The 20600-nt window shown below is 38.2% G+C and overlaps 2 protein-coding genes across 2 annotated transcripts; one reads left to right on the top strand and one right to left on the bottom strand.

The window, feature by feature from the left end:
- Positions 1-731: 731 nt before the first annotated feature.
- On the top strand, positions 732-13773 carry LOC144661112 (3-hydroxyisobutyryl-CoA hydrolase, mitochondrial-like). Its single transcript, XM_078521820.1, has 17 exons — positions 732-865; positions 2568-2616; positions 3861-3887; positions 3991-4107; positions 4708-4792; positions 4944-5024; positions 6655-6707; positions 7164-7242; positions 8574-8651; positions 9637-9704; positions 10072-10158; positions 10654-10709; positions 11290-11371; positions 11981-11995; positions 12283-12387; positions 13171-13204; positions 13434-13773. The coding sequence occupies exons 1-17, from the start codon at positions 840-842 to the stop codon at positions 13547-13549; spliced, it is 1158 nt and encodes a 385-aa protein (XP_078377946.1). The 5' UTR covers positions 732-839; the 3' UTR covers positions 13550-13773.
- A 2021-nt stretch (positions 13774-15794) lies between these two features.
- Positions 15795-20364, bottom strand: LOC144661122 (superoxide dismutase [Mn], mitochondrial-like). Its single transcript, XM_078521838.1, has 5 exons — positions 20089-20364; positions 19119-19235; positions 18192-18298; positions 17778-17850; positions 15795-16275 (listed from the first exon to the last, which is right to left on the bottom strand). The coding sequence occupies exons 1-5, from the start codon at positions 20318-20320 to the stop codon at positions 16130-16132; spliced, it is 675 nt and encodes a 224-aa protein (XP_078377964.1). The 5' UTR covers positions 20321-20364; the 3' UTR covers positions 15795-16129.
- Positions 20365-20600: the final 236 nt, after the last annotated feature.

The raw sequence follows: 20600 nt of genomic DNA, 5'->3' as shown, positions 1-20600 counted from the left end.
CTTATTAAATTTTCACCATTTTTAAGCAAAAAGTACGTTTATTTTGCAAGAAAACAATATATAATAACAAAACGTGAAGATGTACCAAAGCTGAATTTTAACTGTTGCGTGAAAGTTTCTGTAAAATATTAAGAAAACGCGGTCTTCTGGGTAGTCCCTTAGTAGGACTAAGTCAATTTCAATCTTATAAGGGGTGGGCGCTTATTAACTTTTCCTACCTATAGGGTGGGCGCTTATTCGAGGTTGGGCGCTTAATCGAATAAATACGGTATGTATTGACAGAAGCATATAACCAAGGTGATATGCTTCTGGTAACGAACAGAAGACTTCCTGTTTTAGGTATATGTCGTCGTGTAGGCAGCTAGGCAACCTTTTTGTCAGTAAAAGGTATACCAAAGGGGTACCTTTCCTGTCAAAATGGTATATAAAGGTTAAAGGTTGTATCAAACTTTTTTGAGTGCCTCCTTGGCCATGCCTAGTTCCTGTACGGCTTTTTTCCCAGGCCTTCGCGGTATTGCTGACGTCACTACTCGTTTCAGTGACGTATCTGGGACCACGTGACCCGAAACGAGTTGACCGCGACGAAAATAGAGGCCTAGGAACTAGGCAAAGTGTCGGCAAAGTGCCTCCGACCACCCGGGTAAAAACGAGGGGCGCATTAAGGACAAATGATATGACGTAGATGCGAAGCCGCTGACCAACGCGCGAAATGTACGGAAGTCGCAGATTGTGTAACACTCGATCACGAACTGTCCGAACTGTCCCACGAAGGCGAACTGACCACGAACTACTTGCCATCAGTGATTTGAAGAGGACTAATTTTGCTTGAAAAAGACCTGATGTTTCCAACACGCTGGATAAACAGGTGATAATACTACTCTAGTGATCATTTTATACGATCGTAAATAATATCACAATACGTTACTGGGTTATATCCCCCGGTTAAGCTTAGCCGGTTGAATCTATTAAACTCCTGATCTTACACAAGAGTTTAGGCTTAAGGTTTGTTGTTGTTTTCGCGCATTCAGTCCATAATGATTCGAAAAAATATGCTGGGATAAAACCAGTGTCTCAAACTCACCCTGGAAGGAAACTTAAAATAATACACATTTTGATATGTTGAATACCCGCCGGGGTTGAATATAACAAACCAAATACCGTATTTATTCGATCAAGCGCCCTGGGCGCTTATTAAATTTTTGGACCTTGAGAGTGGGCGCTTATTCGAGGCTGGGCGCTTATTAAAGTTTCACCATTTTTAGCAAGTAGTACGCTTATTTTGCAAGAAAAAAGTAAATAATAACAGAACGTGAAGATGTCCAAGAGCCGAATTTTTACTGATCCTTGAAAGTTTCTGTAAATTATTGAGAAAGCTTGGTCTTCGGGGTAGTCTCTGTGTAGTACTTAGTCAATTTCACACCTCTCATTTTACTCCTCTCGTGCATGTCATTTTTTAGGGGGTGGGGGTGGGCGCTTATTTGAGGCTGGGTGCTTATTAACTTTTCCTACCTACAGGGTGGGCGCTTATTCGAGGTTGGGCGCTTAATCGAATAAATACGGTATAAAGGTTCCTGTTTGTAAGCAATAACTCACTGAGCGAATGATCAACCTGCATTACTATCACGTGAGCTCATCATCGTTCAGTGCCAGTGCCCGTACCCTGGGGTAAACACAGGAGGTGTCTTCTAATGGGGACATTCCGTTTTTTATCTGCAACCCCCCCCCCCTCCCCCCCTTTGAAAAATGAATCTGAAGGATTGATTTTTAAGCGATGACGTCAGGAAATCACTTATTGTCATCGCACGGCCGACCCGATCTTTTTGTCCACTCGCTTTTTGTCTGTTTCAGTCGAACAAAATCAAGTTTAACTTGATAACAAGAAATCGCTGCGTAGAACACAAAAGCAAAATACTCCAGTGCAGTTATAATGGAACACTACAATGTATAAACAAAAGAGACTAATTACATATGATGGGATCTATTAGAATAAGTAGACAGAAATTTCTAACTCTAACCTTAATAATAAGTGCCGCGGTGGGCAAGACTGACCTTTCTCGCAGCTTAAAAGCTAGCTCCCGCATATCATATGTCGTTTATCGGAAGTCACACACTACAATATAACGCAATCTACTTTTGTCAATTGAGCAAATCTACGAAGAAAATGTATTATTAACTTTGCATCCTTGGCCTGTGAATTTATACCGACTGTTAACTCTGTATTTATTTGAATTCCATTATATCCTAACTATGCTATTTAGACAATCACCAACATTGCTTCTTAGGTTTAAAAAATGTACACTGCAATTGGATAACAGTCTTTATCACGCCCTCAATTATGTTAGACCCTTTATTGTTGTGAGCTTCTTTGAAGATAGAATCTGAACTCCCTCCCTAAGGGAGCAGAGCAGAGAGGGGGGGGGGGGGTGGATAAAAATGTAACGTCTCATGGCAGTGTCCCATTATGGGGTATCCTCTTGTGAGGGGCTTCCCCATTTTCAGAGGGTGACCCACCTGTTTTGAAGAATAAATATTAATTGTTATTTGTTTTGTACACATCACCTTTTAAGATCGTCATCTATTGGTTGCCAACGGTTGAGAACTTTATGCAGACATCTAGTAAGTGTTGTAACAATATTAATATTTTTATTACCTTTTGTTTCAGACTATGTTAATGAATGTAAGGCCCTGTTTATACGTCGCACAATCGTCGAATTTAATTGGGACGAAAATAATTCAAGGACCATTTAGCAATTAAATTCGACGATTGTGCGACGTATAAATCAAATTATATTCGTCTGGTAAATTAAAATATCGATAGCGCGTCTTCAGTTTAGACGTCGCACAACAGACGCATCGAATTAAATGCATACATTATCATAATGTATCCCCATTGAGCCCGTGGTAGATTCATGGAAAGTTTTGTTCATGTCGCATGCGCACAGACGTCTTCTCACGTTTTTCGCACGTTGTTGATATATGTCGTCGGTTGTGGAGGAAAAAATGCTGTCCACTTGCATAAATTCCAACAGGACCACAAAATATTCATGCATAGCTTGTGGGAGAAGTGTGTATGTTTGCTTGGAATGTTCGATTGCTGAAGAAAATGAAGAAACGGTGAGATGGGAGGCAAACAAAAGTGTTGGTTACTGTTTGCAGTGTGCTCCTGTGGGAGTTTCTGTCACGGTATTTTTCTCAATGTCGGGTCGAATGCTCTTTAAAATAAAGTTGGAAGTTTTTCTTGACACTCGAAACGCTTTCTTGAATCTTCCTTCATCATATGTCGCCCAGTCTAATTCTCACCATCGTATATTTCTGATACTGCGACGACAACTCCGGTGACGCTGAACATCATCTTCAACTAATTGTAACAGTAGACAAATCGATAAACAATTTGCGCAAGGAACCTTTTCTTCATCACTACCAGTGTCAACATTCAACGTCACAGCTGCCTTCTCCGCTGTCTTTCTCTGGATATTTTCTCCAGCAATAATGCCTTCATAAACCTCGCCAGGTTGTTTTGGTTAAATCTGCGCGCTCCGAAAAATTTAGCGATCTCCCGTTAGTTTTGGCGGGAATTATCCCCGCCACTGGTCAGAAGTGCTGAAGACTTGGGTGAGGGATTAAATTCGGTTGAATTAAATTCGACGTCTAAATCAGGCGGCAATTAACGTCGAATACTCGACGAATTTAATTTGAATTAAATTCGTCTGAATTAAATTCGACGTATAAACAGGGCCTAAGACAATGAAAAATAAAATCAAACTGGTTTAAAAATTCTAAACCAAAGATAAACAACCACAACATGGATAAATAATATTATTAAATTAACTAAAACCTAATATTTTTCATATTTATTTCAGAGGATGTCATCAACCAGTGCAGAAATGGTAATAAACAAAGTTTTCCAAGTGTTGTATTAACTGAAGCTGATCTTGTCACACCCAGTGTTAATAATTTTCATATTTAATGCACTGTATTCAAATATTTCAGGATGCTGAGGTGTTACTTGAAATCAAAAACAAAGTTGGTGTGATCACACTGAATCGTCCAAAGGCATTGAATGCCCTGAATTTGAACATGATCAGGCAGATCTATCCAGTACTACAAGTAAGAACTCTCCTTTAATAAACGTTTACTGTTTAGTTCATTAGGTTATGTACTTCACTTACCGGTACTGCAATCCCACTACACTTCTTATAGGAAACAAGGTGCCCTTATGATGGAGGGGGACAGGGGGCGGGAGCCTGGGAGAAAAGAGGGCACGAAGTGGGATCCCTAATGTGGCAGGAACCAGGAGAAAACAAGTAAAAGTTTGCAACATTTCATTAGATTTCACAATAAATATGGGACAAAGAGGAGAGCATGGCTATGGAAAAGGGCAGAAAGTGGGAGTAAAAGACACAGGAACAACTCTTGCGCCACTTTCTCAGCCAATCAAAAGTAAAACTAAATTCAATTGTGACTCGCTCTTGCACGTTTTCTCGTGCTTTGTGTTGGCTAAATGTAGCTGCTTTGAGTTTTGATTAGTTCACTGGGTTCACAGTGTCCTTTGTGATTGGCCAGAGTGATTACTTTGGTTTTGGTTTTACGACACTCAAGCGAAAACTGCTCAAAGTGACTGGAATAACCCATTTTATTTAAACTATACAATGTTGTTGAAAATGGAACAGTTTGTTAATTTTATATTCAATTAATTTATTTTGACAGAAATGGGATGTTGATCCAGCTGTTAGTTTAGTGATGATTAAAGGAACTGGCGACCGTGCCTTCTGTGCAGGCGGCGATGTGAGAGGTATGCTTGAATGGAATAATAACTGGGACCTTTTTATTTTTTGTGCAGTTATCCGATCTTAGGCGAGAATTGAATTACACTTAAACCTCTTTAACCAAAGCTGTGTCTTAAATTGATTTGATTTTAAAATACTTTCTGTCAAAATTCACAGCAATTGCAGAAGCTGGAAAGAAGGGTGATGAACTAACTAAGGTGTTCTTCAAAGAGGAATACATGTTAAATCATGCCATAGGTGAGTCATAATTGAAGACCGGCGGGAAAGAACGGCCACTGGACTTTCTGGCTAAATCAAACATTATCAAAACAGCTCCAAATTGCGCATGCAGGTTTGTTTATGTGTGCTTAACACTGTCCTTTGTTTCATTTGGCTGGTCGTTCATTCGTTTTTAAAAAATAACACATGCAAAAAGACAAGGTTTTTGCCGGTGCGGCGTCTTTTTGACTTTTCTTTTACAAACGATAAACAAAAGAAAACCTTTTCTCCACAAAACAATGAAACCAGCTAAAGTTTTGGGATTACAGGCCTAGCCCTAACCCCTAAGCTTAACCCTAGCGAAAAAAGCTTAACCCTTAACCCCAAGGGTTAGGGTTAGGGTCTGACGCTAGGGTTTCATTTCAAATTTAGGGTTAAAAAGCTAAACCCAAGTTTAAGGGTTAGGGTTAGCGCTAGCGCTAGCGTTTCAAGTGGCTAGCTTTCACTGCAGTCTGCTTGCGGTTAGCTGCTTTTTGTTGTTTCGGGCAAGACTATAAAATTGTAATCTGTTACCGTTAGCTGTAACTTGAGGTGAAAGTAAAATAAAGACTGATTGTTGATTGAATACGTTTGCTCGTGTTGTCACATTATACTAGTTTTGCTTTCAGTTAAGTGCCACTGGCTTGCTCTCACTTCTATCTCCACTCCTTACATCATCACACATGCATCTACAAAATCCCGTGAAAACAAGATAAACTAAGGCACGAATCGATTGATTGATTTATTGATTGATGAATATTTAATGAGGCACAGAAAAAAAATCTTGCGAGGGAAGGTCCCCTGCCAAACCTATAAAGAATTTTTTAAAGTCTAAAACCAGGTCACTTCTCGGCAACTTTGTCGCGGCAGCACCCAGGCGGACCCTGCAAAACTCGCGTTGAGGAAGTTCCCGGAAGAAACCTCTTGTTTTAGGCTTTTTATGCGGCCAGGCTCAAAACTACCTTGGTTTGTGCAACATTTTTTCCGCTGTTGTACAAAACAAAGGCAGAAACATCGCTCAGTTCTTCGAGCGATGCTGCAAACTTACGGGTATTCAGACTTAATGATGTCCTTTAACCACCTGGCAGCCGCACTTAAGCGAAAACTATAAACTTCTACGTTTTACTTTCAGTAGGTGCCATTTCGCTCAATTCAAACTCTTCCGCCTTTAACATGTGACCTTACGTCACAATGCAGTATCCAGTCCTACTCTACTCAAATCAACAAGAAACGTGGCAGCAGCGATTCGAGGACATGCTTGTAAAATGGTTTCTCGCCTTCCGTAGACGCTTAGAAAACCCTGCAGGGAAAGATGTACACGCGATGCGTTGGAAAACTCAGACTACTGGCTGACTGGGAGAACGTAAGCTTGCAAAATGCCTTTTTTTGCATGTGTAATTTTTTTAAAAGCGAGCGAACGACCAGTGAAATGAAACAAAGGATGTAGTGTTTAGCACACGTAAACTAACCTGCATGCGCAATTTGGAGCTGTTTTGATAATGTTTGATTTAGCCAGAAAGTCCAGTGGCCATTCTTTCCCGCCAGTCTTCAATTATTGTCTGTGTGTTTTTTACTATTGACAAGTGTCTAAAGTGGCTTTATGATTTTGTTGCTGTAAACTGATTTCCAGGAACATTGCAAACTCCTTATGTGGCATTTATTAATGGAATAACAATGGGAGGGGTGAGTGACACAAATATTTAAGTTGGTTATAACTTTTGTAAATACTAATAAGAGCTTTCAAAAAATTTTGTTCTGCTTGTCAAGGTAATGAATACAGTTCTCTTTCTTTCCATCTTTTTTTGTATTGCTTTGAAAAATATTACTGCTGTCTCCAGAAAGATGGCAGAGCAATGGAATATTAAAGTTAAAAAATGACTGACTGCATTTTTTCTTGATTTACTGATCTAAATTATTAGTTAAGCTGTGAATCATGAGATTGTGCTCACTGTTTTACTGGCCAACAACTCCATATTTCACAGTGTAAAATTTTCTTTACTGGTCAGAGCATTTGTGATAATTTTGCTTAATTATGCTCTTAAATTGTGCAGTAGATGCTTTTGCATTTTTGGTTTCCATGACAACCAATAAGTACTGAACATGTGAAAACTATCACTACTTGATCTTCTACATCTTCAGGGTGTCGGTTTGTCTGTCCATGGTCGATTCCGAGTTGCCACAGAGAGCACAGTATTTGCTATGCCAGAAACAGCGATAGGTATGTTATAACAGTAAACCAATAAACTTCTTTTCTTAGCAGTATAACAGGAATGGTCATAGGGTAATAAGTTGGGCCCATCTTCTCCATGGAGAGTTCCACAGTTTAACTCTCTTGATTACACAAAAATACATTCTACCTTATTGTTACTTATTTTCGCGGTAACTTAATTTCACGAAAATGAAACGGACATATTTCGCGGGACTTTATTTTCGCGATTTGGTCAAAAATACGTAATTAACATAAAAAATACAATAGAAAACGTTTGAAATAAATTTTCACGGGTCTTTAATTTCGCGATTGTTTGAAAATCGTGAAAATCGCGAAAATTAAGTCCCGCGAAAATAAGTAACAATAAGGTACACCTAAAAACACTATGTAACTCCCTAGGCTAATTTCCACCCCCATGCCCACATGCCTGCCTGCCCCCTGGCACGTAGTGAAGGATCAATTTCCAGAGTATTCTCCACTTGATATTTTTTAAAGAAGACGGTTATTTATTTTTTCTATTAGCCAGGAAGTGATTTAGCCACAAATTGACATCTTTCTTTGTCTGACCATGGTACAAGGGCGAAATCTGGTTATTCTGTTACAATGTTAATCACTCAAATGTAGAGTTTCATTACTTTATTCCATACCTGGTGTGTGTGTGTGTGTGTGTGGGGGGGGGGGGTCAATTAGGCAGCCTAGAGACTCGCTAGCTATGGCTGTGGGGAAGTGTAGTGTCACAGAACTTGGAAAATATCAAAGAATGATATATGTCAAATTCACCTCTATTAATGAAATAGTATAATTATTGGATTTAGATTAAGTCAAAATGGTTTTGTCAATTACAAACATTACAGTGGAACCCCAATATGACGATCCTCGGTATAACGATATCCAGATATAACTATGAGAATTTAGCGAACCGAACGTAAAATCTTTCCCGATGTAACGATATAATCAGTATACACATGCAGTCACAATTTAAACAAAACATCGAATGTAAAGCAATTACATTTCAGTAATGGAGTAATCTCTCTAACAGCTTTTTACGTTTCTGTAAGCAGTTTTGTACGATGATATATGAAAATGATATTGTGTTTTAGCGTTTAAGCCTCTTTATCAACTTTATCCTCTTTATTTTCCTTTTATATGCAGTAAGAAGTACTTGTTAGGTTTACCCCGATATAACGATATTTTCGATTATTTTTCGGTTATATCGGGAGGTTCAATAGAACGATTCCTTGATATAACAATATAATTTCACTGCTCCCTTGGCATATCGTTATATCGGGGTTCCACTGTATTTAATAATTATTTACTTTGCTACTTTCTAATTATTAAAGGTCTCTTTCCTGATGTTGGTGGAGGGTATGTCTTACCAAGGATGAAAGGAAAGTTAGGTCTTTACCTTGCTTTAACAGGTGAGAACTTCATTAATTACTTGGTAGCCTAATAGTTAGTATGCTGGACTCTGGATCATGGGCTCTAGGCTTAGTACATGCCCAAGAACACAACCCATTTAAAAATGTGTTGTGTTCTTGGGCAAGACCTTTAACTTTCACAATGTCTCTCACAAACCAGAAGAAGAAATGGATACCAGCGAATTTACTGCTGGGGGTAACCCTGCAGTGGAGTGCATTCCTTCCAGGGGGGAGTAGAAATACTCCTAGAGTCACTTCATACTGGCCTACTGAAACTAGGAATAAGTGATTGGCCTGACAACTAGGGGAGGGGTCCAAGGCCCCAAATTGCCCAAAAAAATCCCCCCTTTTTTCTTACTCAAGAAATTATAGTAACATTTTTGTCATGTTCTGTGTTATATTATTCAATAACAGGAAATATCCATACCCACGCCATTAAAAGAAAGAATAGAGCTTTTAAAACTGGAATTTCCAAAGGTGTGGGGGATTTTCTTTCATGGGAGGGGTATGAATATTTTCTGGAACAACACATTGATGAAAACTATAATATTATTCAGTCTGTTTCTCTTGTTTATGAATGTTTGTGATTCACCTATAGTAACTCAATCTAGAGTGTGCCATGTGGTACACCATTGGTTTGCAGTTTCTTATTTTGCCATTTTTTGCGAGGTTTCAGTATCTGCTATAAAGATCCCAGATCTAGAGTTAACACAGAAAATCACTAATCTGCAAAATTAAACCTGTGCAATAGTTAACTACCCCAACCTGCTGAAATCCTAAATGCCTATGGCTCTTATACTGGGCATAAAATAGCCAATCTTGCCTTGTGTTATTTAATATCAGTTGTTTTATAATATCCAGATGGTTAAATAGCAGATCTGTTATTTTTGTCTATGTTGGTTACACAAACTCCTTTCTTCTTCAAGGTATCCACCCCTCCCTTTTAACTGACTTACATTGATGTAGTTGTGTTATAAATTTTCAGGTCAAAGGTTAAAAGGTTATGATGTTAAACATGCTGGAGTAGCCACACACTTTGTCACCAGTGAAAAGGTATTGAATTTTAGATCAGTTACAGGAAAATTGAAGTGTTTGTTAATTGCAACAATAACAAGTACTGGTTATTCAAAAACTAAAGAAAAGATCAAATTAGCGTGCAAAATTTAATTACTAGTCAGAAATATTCATTGCGGGTTATGGAATACCACTAGTGCCTGCTATGCATGTGATCTTAGATTTCTTCATTCATGCTTACATGTGTAACATCTTTGGAAACATTATGATGTAATTTTTCGTAGCTTAATTGATCTCAAGTTGTGTGGAGATCTTTGTAATAATAGTGATCTTGAATTAACAGTGTGCTCCTTAAACTGGTTTAGTTGTTTGATGAAATTTCCTAAAAATTCTGTTTTATTTGAAGCTAACAGATCTGGAATCATCACTGCTCAAACTTACCGATCCACAGCTGAACAGTGTACAAGAAGTCTTGGATGATTATGACAAAACGGTAGGAGCCGATTTGTCTGAAATGGTGGCACAAAAAATAATGTTAACTTTATAGTTCAAATGAAAATGAGAACATCAGCACGAAAATGTAACTGACAAAAAATTTCTCTGCATGATTTCGAACTTTATTTTAACTTGGCTTGTAGTCTGACTGTTACCATGGAAATCTCTATTTCTTTAACCAATTTCTTGAGCCTACCAATTACTTGAACCAAGATTTGTTTCACACAGTTGAACACTAACAATATCGTACCTTGCCCCTGATTTCTTAAGCTTCTGATTTGATGAAATCAGGATTCAACTGTAATAATTACAATTAAATTTTATAAGTAATTATAATTTACTTGGTCGGGCTACCTTTGACTAGTACCTTTGACCTTTTAATGATCACCAAATTCTTGGAACCAAAAGTAAACAAAATGTATGGCAGAGATATACTTGTAATATGTAATAAGAAATTATAGCTACATGTAAAATCCATCTCTTTACTATACAGTGCTCTGAGGGACAAAAAGAATTTGTACTTGAAAAATATACACAACAAATAGACAGGTAGGTAATACTGTGCACATGTACATGTATTTTTAATAGGGGCCACCTAAAGGAGCTTGTTGCTAAACAATTTGAGACATGTGATCATGGGTTTGAGAGGGTCCCCTATTCACATTGCATAAAATCACAGTTTTGGTCATGATTTATGAAGACATAACAGGCGTGAGCACATTTTATTCCATGTTTGATATGAAATTGAATAAAAAATAATTAATTACAAATATTCAAAGCTACAATAAGTGACAAAAGTGTTGATTTGGTCTAATTTCACCCTATTTGCCCCTCTTTCCCAACCCCCATATCCCCTAGCCCTTTGTTACAATCATACAACATTGGATGGGGGAAGGGGCTATTTTGGCAGAGTGTGGTGAGATTTAAAAAACTAATGGTTAATTTGCCATAAAAAACTGCAAGGCGAAGTCAATGCGTCAACTACTTTTGACTAATTAGTTTGTGGCCACAATAATTATTCTTGGTATGTAAATAAAACAAGTGATCCCAGTCATTACATATTGATGTATATTGTACCAGGGAATGTTATCTATTTCCATGAATGTGTAGCATTTTATCTGCAAAATAGCTGCTTTGACAGACCAACTTTAGAGGAAATTTTACAGGCATTGAAGGAAGATGGCTCAGAGTGGGCATTAAAACAAACTGAGGTAATGTGGATTATGTTCGAAGTGGCTAGACATACATGTACATGGTTGTTGTTTAGGGCTATTGTTTGGGCTGTGTATATAATGCAGTTAAAATGCAATTTAACATAGTTAACAACAAAGGGCACTTTCATTCCCTTGCTAGTCAGTGCTGTTTTATATGCGCATGTGCCAGGATGCCATATGTCCTCGGGCTGAGACAGTGAAAGCGTAAATTTACATTGTTCATTGTTTAGTGTGGGACAACATCTTCAAAGCTGTTCCCCCTAGCTTCATTCCCTCTCTTTCCATTGTGTGACGAGTGCCTGTCTCCCCTTTAGCATGGGGGCTCATAGCTTGGTTGCCAGGATTTGCCAGCCATGGGAGCAGTCTCCATCTAGGAGCTGGCTGTCAATAATGGAAGCTCCTGGATGTTTCAGGCACCCAACCTCCATCTAGCAATTATGCAGTTGTTAAAGTGCTGAAAATTTAAATGTATTTGGGAGTGAGTAATGGTGTTACTTGGCCAAACTTAGTTATTCAGTCAAGAAAAACACAAAATTGATAGCATTTGCTTGTTTTACCCAGGAAAAAATTGTTCTGACAGTAATATATTTTTTTCTGTGTTTTCAGATCTTGAATAAAATGGTAAGTGATACCTGCACATTATGGAATTTGCATTTAGTATAAATATTCATTTATTTTCTGACACCCCTCCAAAAAAAATAAATATAAATGGATTTCAACAGCCAAACCTCTTGCTAACTCCAACATTTTTGATTTCACTCCAGGTCGTTTTCTTACTGATACAGTTGATAACTTGAACCCTTACTTGACCTTTTTTCAACACCTCGTCATGAATCTAATTGTTCCAAAAAGCATTGTTTATGTTGTGATTGATTTAATAACTGCAATCTTTTATTTTTATTGTTAAGTCCCCAATATCCATGAAGATAACATTAAGACAGTTGCAAGAGGGAGCTAAATTAAGCCTAGGGGACTGTTTGAAGATGGAATACAGATTAACCCAGAGGTGTATGGTAAGCATAATTGTGTTGAAGCGTGTTACTATCAATGCAGATGGTGGTAAGATAAAATCCATTGAAAATAGCATGGAAGGCCCAAGAAGTCTTTGTTCGAGAAACACGACCAAAAGTAAATTCTAAGGACTGATCAACATAAAAATTCTTCTCACAAGATCAATTTATTTTCAAGTAGACAGGTGACCCAATATTCTCCCAACATGTGCCAAAGGAAGCTTGGATAATAACAGATTACAGTACACAACATTGAAAAAGAGCCATTGAAACTGGTCTGGTCCTATGCATACTTAGAGAAGTGGGAGGCGTGGTCGCCTAATAGTTTAAGCACCCTAGACTCCAGATTGAGCAGTCTGGGTTCATTAGCCCCGGCCAGGGCAGTGCATTGTTTTCTTGGGCAAAACACTTACTCTCTTATTGCCTCTCTTCACCCAGGCCCTGGTTGTTCGAAGCTGGATAACACTATCCACCAGATAAATCGCTATCCAGCGGGTAAGTGTAAGCAAAACATACTAGGCTATCCACTGGATAGCGATTTATCCGGTGGATAGCGTTATCCAGCCTTTGAACAACTGGAGCCAGGTGTATAACAACTAGCATCCCATCCAGGGAAAGTAGAAATACTCCTAGTCACTTCTTGCTGTGGAAACTGGGGTAAGCTCTGGCCTGATGGAACACTGGACTCGAATCTGCAGACTTTTTTGGTTAATTTTAATCAATTGTTCTCTCATACAGTGTAGTCATTCAGAATATTTACAATACAATTTTGCTGTTGCTTTGCAGGAGGATAATGATTTTTATGAAGGAATAAGAGCAGGTAAGGATCATTTAGCACATTTGCTATTCACTAAAGTTCACTTTCACAAAACAAGTTCTAAGTTGCCAAGTTGGGAAGAAAATAAATAAACATAGTTTTCATTTATAAGAGTGAAGCTCCCAGCATGGAATATGTGAAGTAATGAGGTGTATTTGTACAATGTCAAGATAAGGCTCTGTTATTTTGCATTTGTCTCAAATGTATGTTGAATCTTGTCTTTCTATTTCAGTTTTAGTGGACAAAGACAACAGCCCCAAGTGGAAGCCAAGTAATATCGAAGCCGTGTCAAAGGAAAAAGTGGATAGCTACTTTGCAACTCTAGGAGACAGAGAAATGGTTCTTTAACAAAACTCTCCATCAAATCGACTACAGTGAAAAGACATTTACAAGTTCAGCTTGATCTGTTCATTAATGGTAGAGCCCTGTCAGGAAAAACATCAATGATGAGGCGGAAAAAGAAATTTTAAAGCAAAAGACTGTGTCGTGTATTATATGGGTAGGTCATAAGTGTATGACAGGGAAGTTTGAGGTATAAAATAAATCAAATTTATAAAAACCTTTTCTTTGTACCTCTTGTTTTACTCTTCAGTGGTGGAGTGTGGTGAAGATAAGGGAGAAAAGAAGGGGAAAGAATGTCAAAATCCCTGTAACATGCCATTATTTTGTATGAAAGTTTCCATTTTACAAGAAATGAAGTTAAGGACGGTGCCTTCCACAAAACCTTATGAAAGGCACCATCTGACTGAGCCGATACTCATGGTAAAGACACAAGAACATTTTATTTTTATTCTCATTCAGTATCTTGAACAGTTTCTACAATACACCAAACACAGACAAATACTTATTGAACACATTACTAATTGCTGTTTGGTATTTTCCAATGAGATTGTAAGCCCAAGATTCTGCAGGCAAATAGCCAACAAGTTGTAGCTCAGTTGACTCACTCATAGAAAACAGTCAAAAAGCAGTCAGAACCCTATAATGTCAGGTCAATTCTCCACTATATAAAATTATGAGAAGAAAACTGTGCTGGGTCTCATCCATTCTCGTTCCCAGAGCCTCCGTTTCTTTTGGTCACGTGGTCGGCGAAACGAAGGGCTCTGGTAACACTGACTACCGGATGTCGTAGAATCTACGACATCCGGTAGCGCATGCCCTCTGCATAAATGTTCGTCTGCGCCTGCTCAGTAAAAGAAAGGGGAAGACTGGGGCTGACTGAGAGGAGAAGAAAGCGAATTTTGAAAGCTGGTTTTGGCAATTCAAGTCGTTGATATTTTAACTTACACAATTCGATTCGTTTGGAACTCATTGAATTGCATGGCTGATAGATGTGTTGATGTTGTTGTGTCGTCTCTACACGCAATATTATCTGACGGCGGATAGAAAAGTTAGAATCCAGAGGAATTGGAGTTATAGTGTACATGGAGTGGTGGATATCATCAGCTGATAACATTCCGACGGTTGATGATACTGTGAAATTTATTTATGGCCATGCGGAGGTATTGTAGAAAATTCAGAACCAAAAAAGCCGCTGATCGACGAGGTATCTGATCATTCTATTGAGCAGCGGTAAGAAATATCACATTGAATTTCAAAGTCTTCATGTATTCATGAACTCCATTTAGTGTGTATATCTTATATAACCTGAGTTGATGGTGCAAATGTTTGCAATATTTTTAATGCAATAAAAAGTACAACCGAGTTACACCTTGCAAGAGATGTACTTGTCATTCGTTCATAAACGAAGGTCTGCTTCGTGAAAACGTTATTCCAACAAACTCCCAGTGTTATTCGGTCTTTTTCCGGTAACATTTTCAAACTTTCCGCTGCATCTTCAATTGTTTCGATGACCGGAAGTATAACCAAAATTGCGTAGAAGCGTTTCGTTTTTTTACCTAATTACGCATGCAGTTTTAATCAGCCAATCAAAAAAATCATATTTTTTACCGTTACCAGGGCCACTACGTCATGTCATTTAAAAAAATACGCGTGGCCCTGGGGAAGAGGATGGGTCTCATCTCCCAGTCATTTGTGGGATCATTAAGGCCCGTTTACATAGGCGATTTTTGTTGCGCAACTTGATGCAACTTCAGCATGACAAAAATTTCATTGAGTTGCGCGGGAAAAATTGCCTGTCTAAACGGACCTTTATTAGGGACAAAATGGCCGAGTTTCATCTTTTTTTTGGCCCCAATAACGGTCCAACAAGCCACTTCGAGATGAAACTTGTCTCATTTTTGTGTATCAGCAAATACATGAAGTAATCAATGAGAAAAACAAGAAAATTAAAACAGAATACAATGAGTGTTATGATCTGCTTGTATTCCCTTGTCTCTTGGAATCCATTACCAATGTTAAGTAAAAGAGATTACAAGCAGTCTTTGCCGAGGACTATTTCTCTAGTAGCAAAACTTTTGTTGTTTGCTATTTTCCTTTTATTTTTTCAAACAAAGCTCTTCAGCTTTCCACTAAAACCTACTTCCACTGTCTTTTTACTTTGCCTGATAAAACTTAAGGTTCAATAATTGTTATTTAATAGCTACTAACATAAATATTTGTACTGTTCTATGAAACAAATCGTACTGTAAACTTGAAGGTAAAATTATAAAAATTTAATGTGATCTGCAACTAAGACAACATAGCTCACAAAAGCAGCTAGTTTTATCACATGTCATTTACACCACTGTAAAAGACAATGAAAAAACAGGCTGCTTTTGTAGAGACCTTTCAGAAATCCTTACATGCATGCTCTTGTTCTGCATTTCCTGACAGAATCTTGAAAGACCTTAAATCTATTCATGATTACAAGATTGCAGACTTTTCATAACCAAAATATAAGTATCGTTTTGATTTTAAAGTTACATTTAACACTCGCACTGAACAAACACCAAACTAAACCTCTGCTTAAATGCACCAAGTGACATGTTATAATTTAGCTCCATCATATCTCTCTGCTACATTTGCCCAATTGATGACATTGTAAATTTCCTTCACATAGTCAGGTCGCAGGTTCTTGTACTGTAGGTAATATGCATGCTCCCACATATCAATTCCAAGAAGTGGCACGAGACCTGAATCAGATGGACCAAAGGTAATGTTAACGAATAAAATAAACTTCAAGTATGCCTTGTTTTAGAGTAGGTGGTTTGAACCCAAGAGTATCAGTAGTCCATCTAGTGTAGGTACAGTGGAAACCTCATGTAACAAACCCCTGAGTTATAGCAAAGTGTCTCTGTATAACCAACAATCTTTTCAGCCCAGCCAAAGTTACTAACACTAAACAGTACCACATGGGAAAAGAACCCTGCTTTTATCATTACTTCGTGATATACAGTGAACTCTCTCTAAGACGGACACCGTCGGGGCCTGCCCTAACTGTCCGTCTTAGAGAGGAGTATGGCTTATAGAGAGTCGAGGTAATGTGACACCAGAAATTTTTAGAAGATAAAGCTAAACGGCTATGTACAACAAACGCACGTCTGTATTGAGTCGCTTACTTTAGCAAAACCTATAAAGTGAACAAAAATAATATCAGAAATTCGACTTGTTTGTTCATTACAAACGGTAATACTGTAAGTATAAAACTATCTCTTTGGTGCCATATACTTAATGAATACGTTATAGCCGCGGTTTGTTTTTGGTAAGTTTGGTATTTTACAGGCACTGACCTACTATGCTATATCTTGATACCAAGTTTCGAAGTATTATTCACTAAAAAAATAACTTTTTGTGCGTGTCCGTTGGCGGTTTCAAATTGTCCGTTGTCCCTCTTAGAAAGGTGTCCGCCTTACAGAGAGTTTTGTTACAGTAAAATGACTAAAAAACGGCAGGGACCATCACCAGGTGTCCGTCTTATCATGGAGGTGTTCGTCTTATAGAGGTGTCCATTAAGAGAGAGTTGACTGTAATAACAGACAGTAACCACCTAAGGGGAGGAGGTCATCTTAACAGTCAAGGCTCTGTTCTGTTTTTCAGCATAATGAAAATGATGGTGACGCAGCATGGCCGAGTGGTTTAGGGCGCTGGAGTTGTAATCCGGAGGTCCGGGTTCAAAACCTCCACCCTGCCACTAGCTGGATTTGTTTCTCGGTCATCCCGTGTTCAAATCCTCGGACACGCTTTGTATATAGCCAACTGGTCTGCCAGGGTACTCCCATAAAAAGCTACCGGTACATTGTCTATGGTTATGTGCTGATGTGAAGAGCAATGGTTTACAAGTAGTTTAATCTTGGATATGGTATAGGAATCCTACGGTGGTCTTATTTACTGGGAATCTGGTAATTATAAGTGCAGTGAAGAATTTAATCTGGACTAAGAATTGGCAAACAAAGTTGAAAGATCTATGTAACAATGGACTGCAATAGTGATAGAGTTTCTGGAAAACCGCAATCTGGGATAGATTAGGAATTTTTGGTGCCTGATGTACTCCTTACCTAATCATTTTACAGTATAGTTCCAATCCAAACTACCGGTAGTTCACTGACACATATCAGCCTGCTTAGATAGACTTTAACTTACTTTTTTATGTACAGACATCCTAAATTAAACTGCAATTAAACTAGCTTCATGTTACCTGTAGTAGCCTGAAGAGGATCTTGATTGGCACATGTAGTGATCACCAGACGCTTGTCGACCTTGTTATACCCCTGAGAAACAAAAACCAGATATTTTATAATTAACTGTTGCTGCAATGTCTTAAAAATTTGCCACAGAGGGAAAAAACTATGTTTAAAACGATTGGTTCGAGCCTTATATGCTTGAAAATGACATTGACTTCTTAAGTTATACGTATTTACATTTTCCTGTGGCAAGAACTTATGTAATTTATGGCTACTATCGAGCATGATCTTATTGAAGAGTTTCTTGCACAGGATAGAATGCCATGCCTTTAGGGAGCTTAGATTACAACATGACCAACAGTTAGCAAAATTTAGAGAGTTGACATGCTGAACCATATTAGGAATTTGTAAACATTTTATCAGCTTACCAGCCAGCCCCATCCTGACCCCTGTACAGCTATTGATGCTGTGTTGAACCTTTCTTTAAAGTTCTCAAAGGAACCAAAGTCTTGCTTGATAGCTTCCATCAGGGCACCTGGATTAGATAAGAAATTGGAAGGCACAACTAAGTTGAGTATCACTCGTGGAAAAATTGGGTAGTTTACAGTTCTGCATGTCTCACCTTATTGTTACTTATTTTCACGGGACTTAATTTTCGCAGTTTTCACAGTTTACAAAAAATCACGAAATTAAAGACCCACAAAAATATGTTCTCGCAAAGAATAACGACGCGAACTTTAATACCCTTCTATAAGATTCGCTAAAACTAACCAACCTTATGGTCAGCTTTCAACATAATCATCTTGGTACAGTCGTCAAACTAGCTTTATTTTGTTACAAAGGAACTTGTCAAACTGTTTTAAATTTCATTTTGTTATATGGTTGAACTATTGCTATGGAAAATTAAAATTAGTTGTGCCAATTTTGAGACTTACTGTTTGTTAATGAAGACCGGTATTTTGACAGTTTTCGCGAAATTTAGTTCGTTTTAAATGTATCTTTTTGCCCAAATTGTGAAATTTAAGTCCAGCGAAATAAGCCCGTTCCATTTTCGCGAAAGTAAGTTTCCGCAAAAATAAGTAACAATAAGGTACCATTCCCACTCAACAAATTTTTGATTTATTTTTTTCTGCTTTATGACATCTTTTTGGCAACTTTCTTATAGCTTTCATATTTAGACTAATTAAAGTGCAAGAACTCTGAGAGGCAGAGTTGTAAAAAGTTGATCAACAGTACAGCATGTAGCATAGTAAGCCAAAAAAGGTAGAATAATCTTCCCTTTAAGGACAATACATGAGAGATTGTGGCTCAGGGTCAGTTATATAAACTCGCAGGTAAAATACAAGGTATAATACCTGTTGGTTCACCGCCACCATTGGGAGAGAGATTTGTCCAAAATATGTTATGGTTGATAACGCCTCCACCATTGAACTTCAGGGCTGGCTGCAGAGCTATCATAGCAGTGGTATCACCTGTCATGCAATAAACCACTTATTAATATTTGCTTTTCATGGTTCTGGGCTGTACTTGGTGCAGCTGTTCGAAGCAAGTTTAAGCTAAACAAGAAGTAGAATAAACTTCAAAGTTCAGCTTCATAAGTTATCAATCATGTTTTCTAAAAAGATGGGTGGTTTTTGCCAAGAATTTTAAGTGCTGGACTTAACTCTAAAGGGACTTCTGGCTTGCTTTAGTTCCTTCATCTTGCCACTAACTGGATTTGTTCTCAAAAGTTTCAATTCAAAATTCTTGGCTGAGCTTTGTCACTAGCCAGGTGGGCAGCCTCCTACCAGTAAATTAATGCTTTTTCTGATATTTGTTTGTTGATTTATTGTATCCCAGTGGCTTGGCTGTAAAAAAGTTTAATGGTAAATCTGCAATAATTTTATTCCAGGTTTTATTAACAAATTATACAACAAAACAATTTTAAAGTGCTAATATACTAATCTGGAAGGTGACTCATAGGTCCCAAACCTTCACCGTGCCCCCAACCCCTACCACACCCATCCTCCTACTGCCCCCCCTTCCCCACCCACAGTTTGTTCCAAGAAATTAGACAGGTCGTGCAGCAGTCAGCCACGTGTACCGGAAGGCAACTATGGATACAGCACTGGTAACTAATACATAAGTTTAACCAAAAAAGCAAGCAACAATTCTTCTTTAAGCTCTAATAATATAAGCTTATAATATAGGCTTTCATTTTTTGTAACTGTAAGTTGCTTGCTTTTTGCTCGATGTGGAGAAGCGCAAACATTCACTATAGTTTGCGACCTCCAGCGCTAGAACCTTTTTTAATGAGCTGTATATAAAACTAAATTATAATCTTACCTTTCGCTTGAGCCTCAGCAAATTTCTCCTCAGCAACATTCAAGTTGTTCACGTAAGTAGCATGGTGCTTTGAGTGATGTATTTGCATGATTTCCGCGCTGATTGTAGGTTCCAGAGCATTATAATCGTACGGTAAGTCTGGAAGAGTGTGTTTAGCTCTAGTTACTCCTGCAATAACGGCAGGAAATAGCTTCTTCAACGAACAAAAGCTTACACAACCACGAGAAAGCATCTTTTCAAAACATGGACGGGACGTTCTGCAACATGCGGCGATCGAGAAGACTGGGTCCCGGGTACCTTCGAGGGCAGACGGGAAACAGACCCGTCAGTTTTGGACCCTATAAATTACGATTCTGTAAACTGCACGTTGATTTGGATAAACATTCGCATAATATGTGGTAAATGAGTCACAGCATTATTTTGGCACAAAAATAGTTAATATAAAGCAAAGAAAAAACGTACAAAACCGTACAAAATTTACCACGCTATCTCTCCCGACCCCTCTCCCACTA

This window comes from Oculina patagonica, chromosome 7 (genome assembly GCF_052425735.1).
Source record: "Oculina patagonica isolate OP01 chromosome 7, crgOcupat, whole genome shotgun sequence".
Classification (NCBI taxonomy): Eukaryota; Metazoa; Cnidaria; class Anthozoa; order Scleractinia; family Oculinidae; genus Oculina; species Oculina patagonica.
This window is presented reverse-complemented; position numbering and strand designations above follow the sequence as displayed.

Excerpts from the sequence above, each read along its gene's own strand:
- LOC144661122 (XM_078521838.1), bottom strand. The coding sequence starts at position 20,320 with ATGCTTTCTCGTGGTTGTGTAAGCTTTTGTTCGTTGAAGAAGCTATTT. Across the intron at positions 18,299-19,118 it reads TGGTGGCGGTGAACCAACAG|GTGCCCTGATGGAAGCTATC; the intron begins GTATTATACCTT and ends TATCTAATCCAG. Across the intron at positions 16,276-17,777 it reads TCCTCTTCAGGCTACTACAG|GTCTCGTGCCACTTCTTGGA; the intron begins GTAACATGAAGC and ends CATCTGATTCAG.
- LOC144661112 (XM_078521820.1), top strand. The coding sequence starts at position 840 with ATGTTTCCAACACGCTGGATAAACAG. Across the intron at positions 866-2,567 it reads CCAACACGCTGGATAAACAG|ATCGTCATCTATTGGTTGCC; the intron begins GTGATAATACTA and ends TCACCTTTTAAG. Across the intron at positions 5,025-6,654 it reads CATGTTAAATCATGCCATAG|GAACATTGCAAACTCCTTAT; the intron begins GTGAGTCATAAT and ends ACTGATTTCCAG.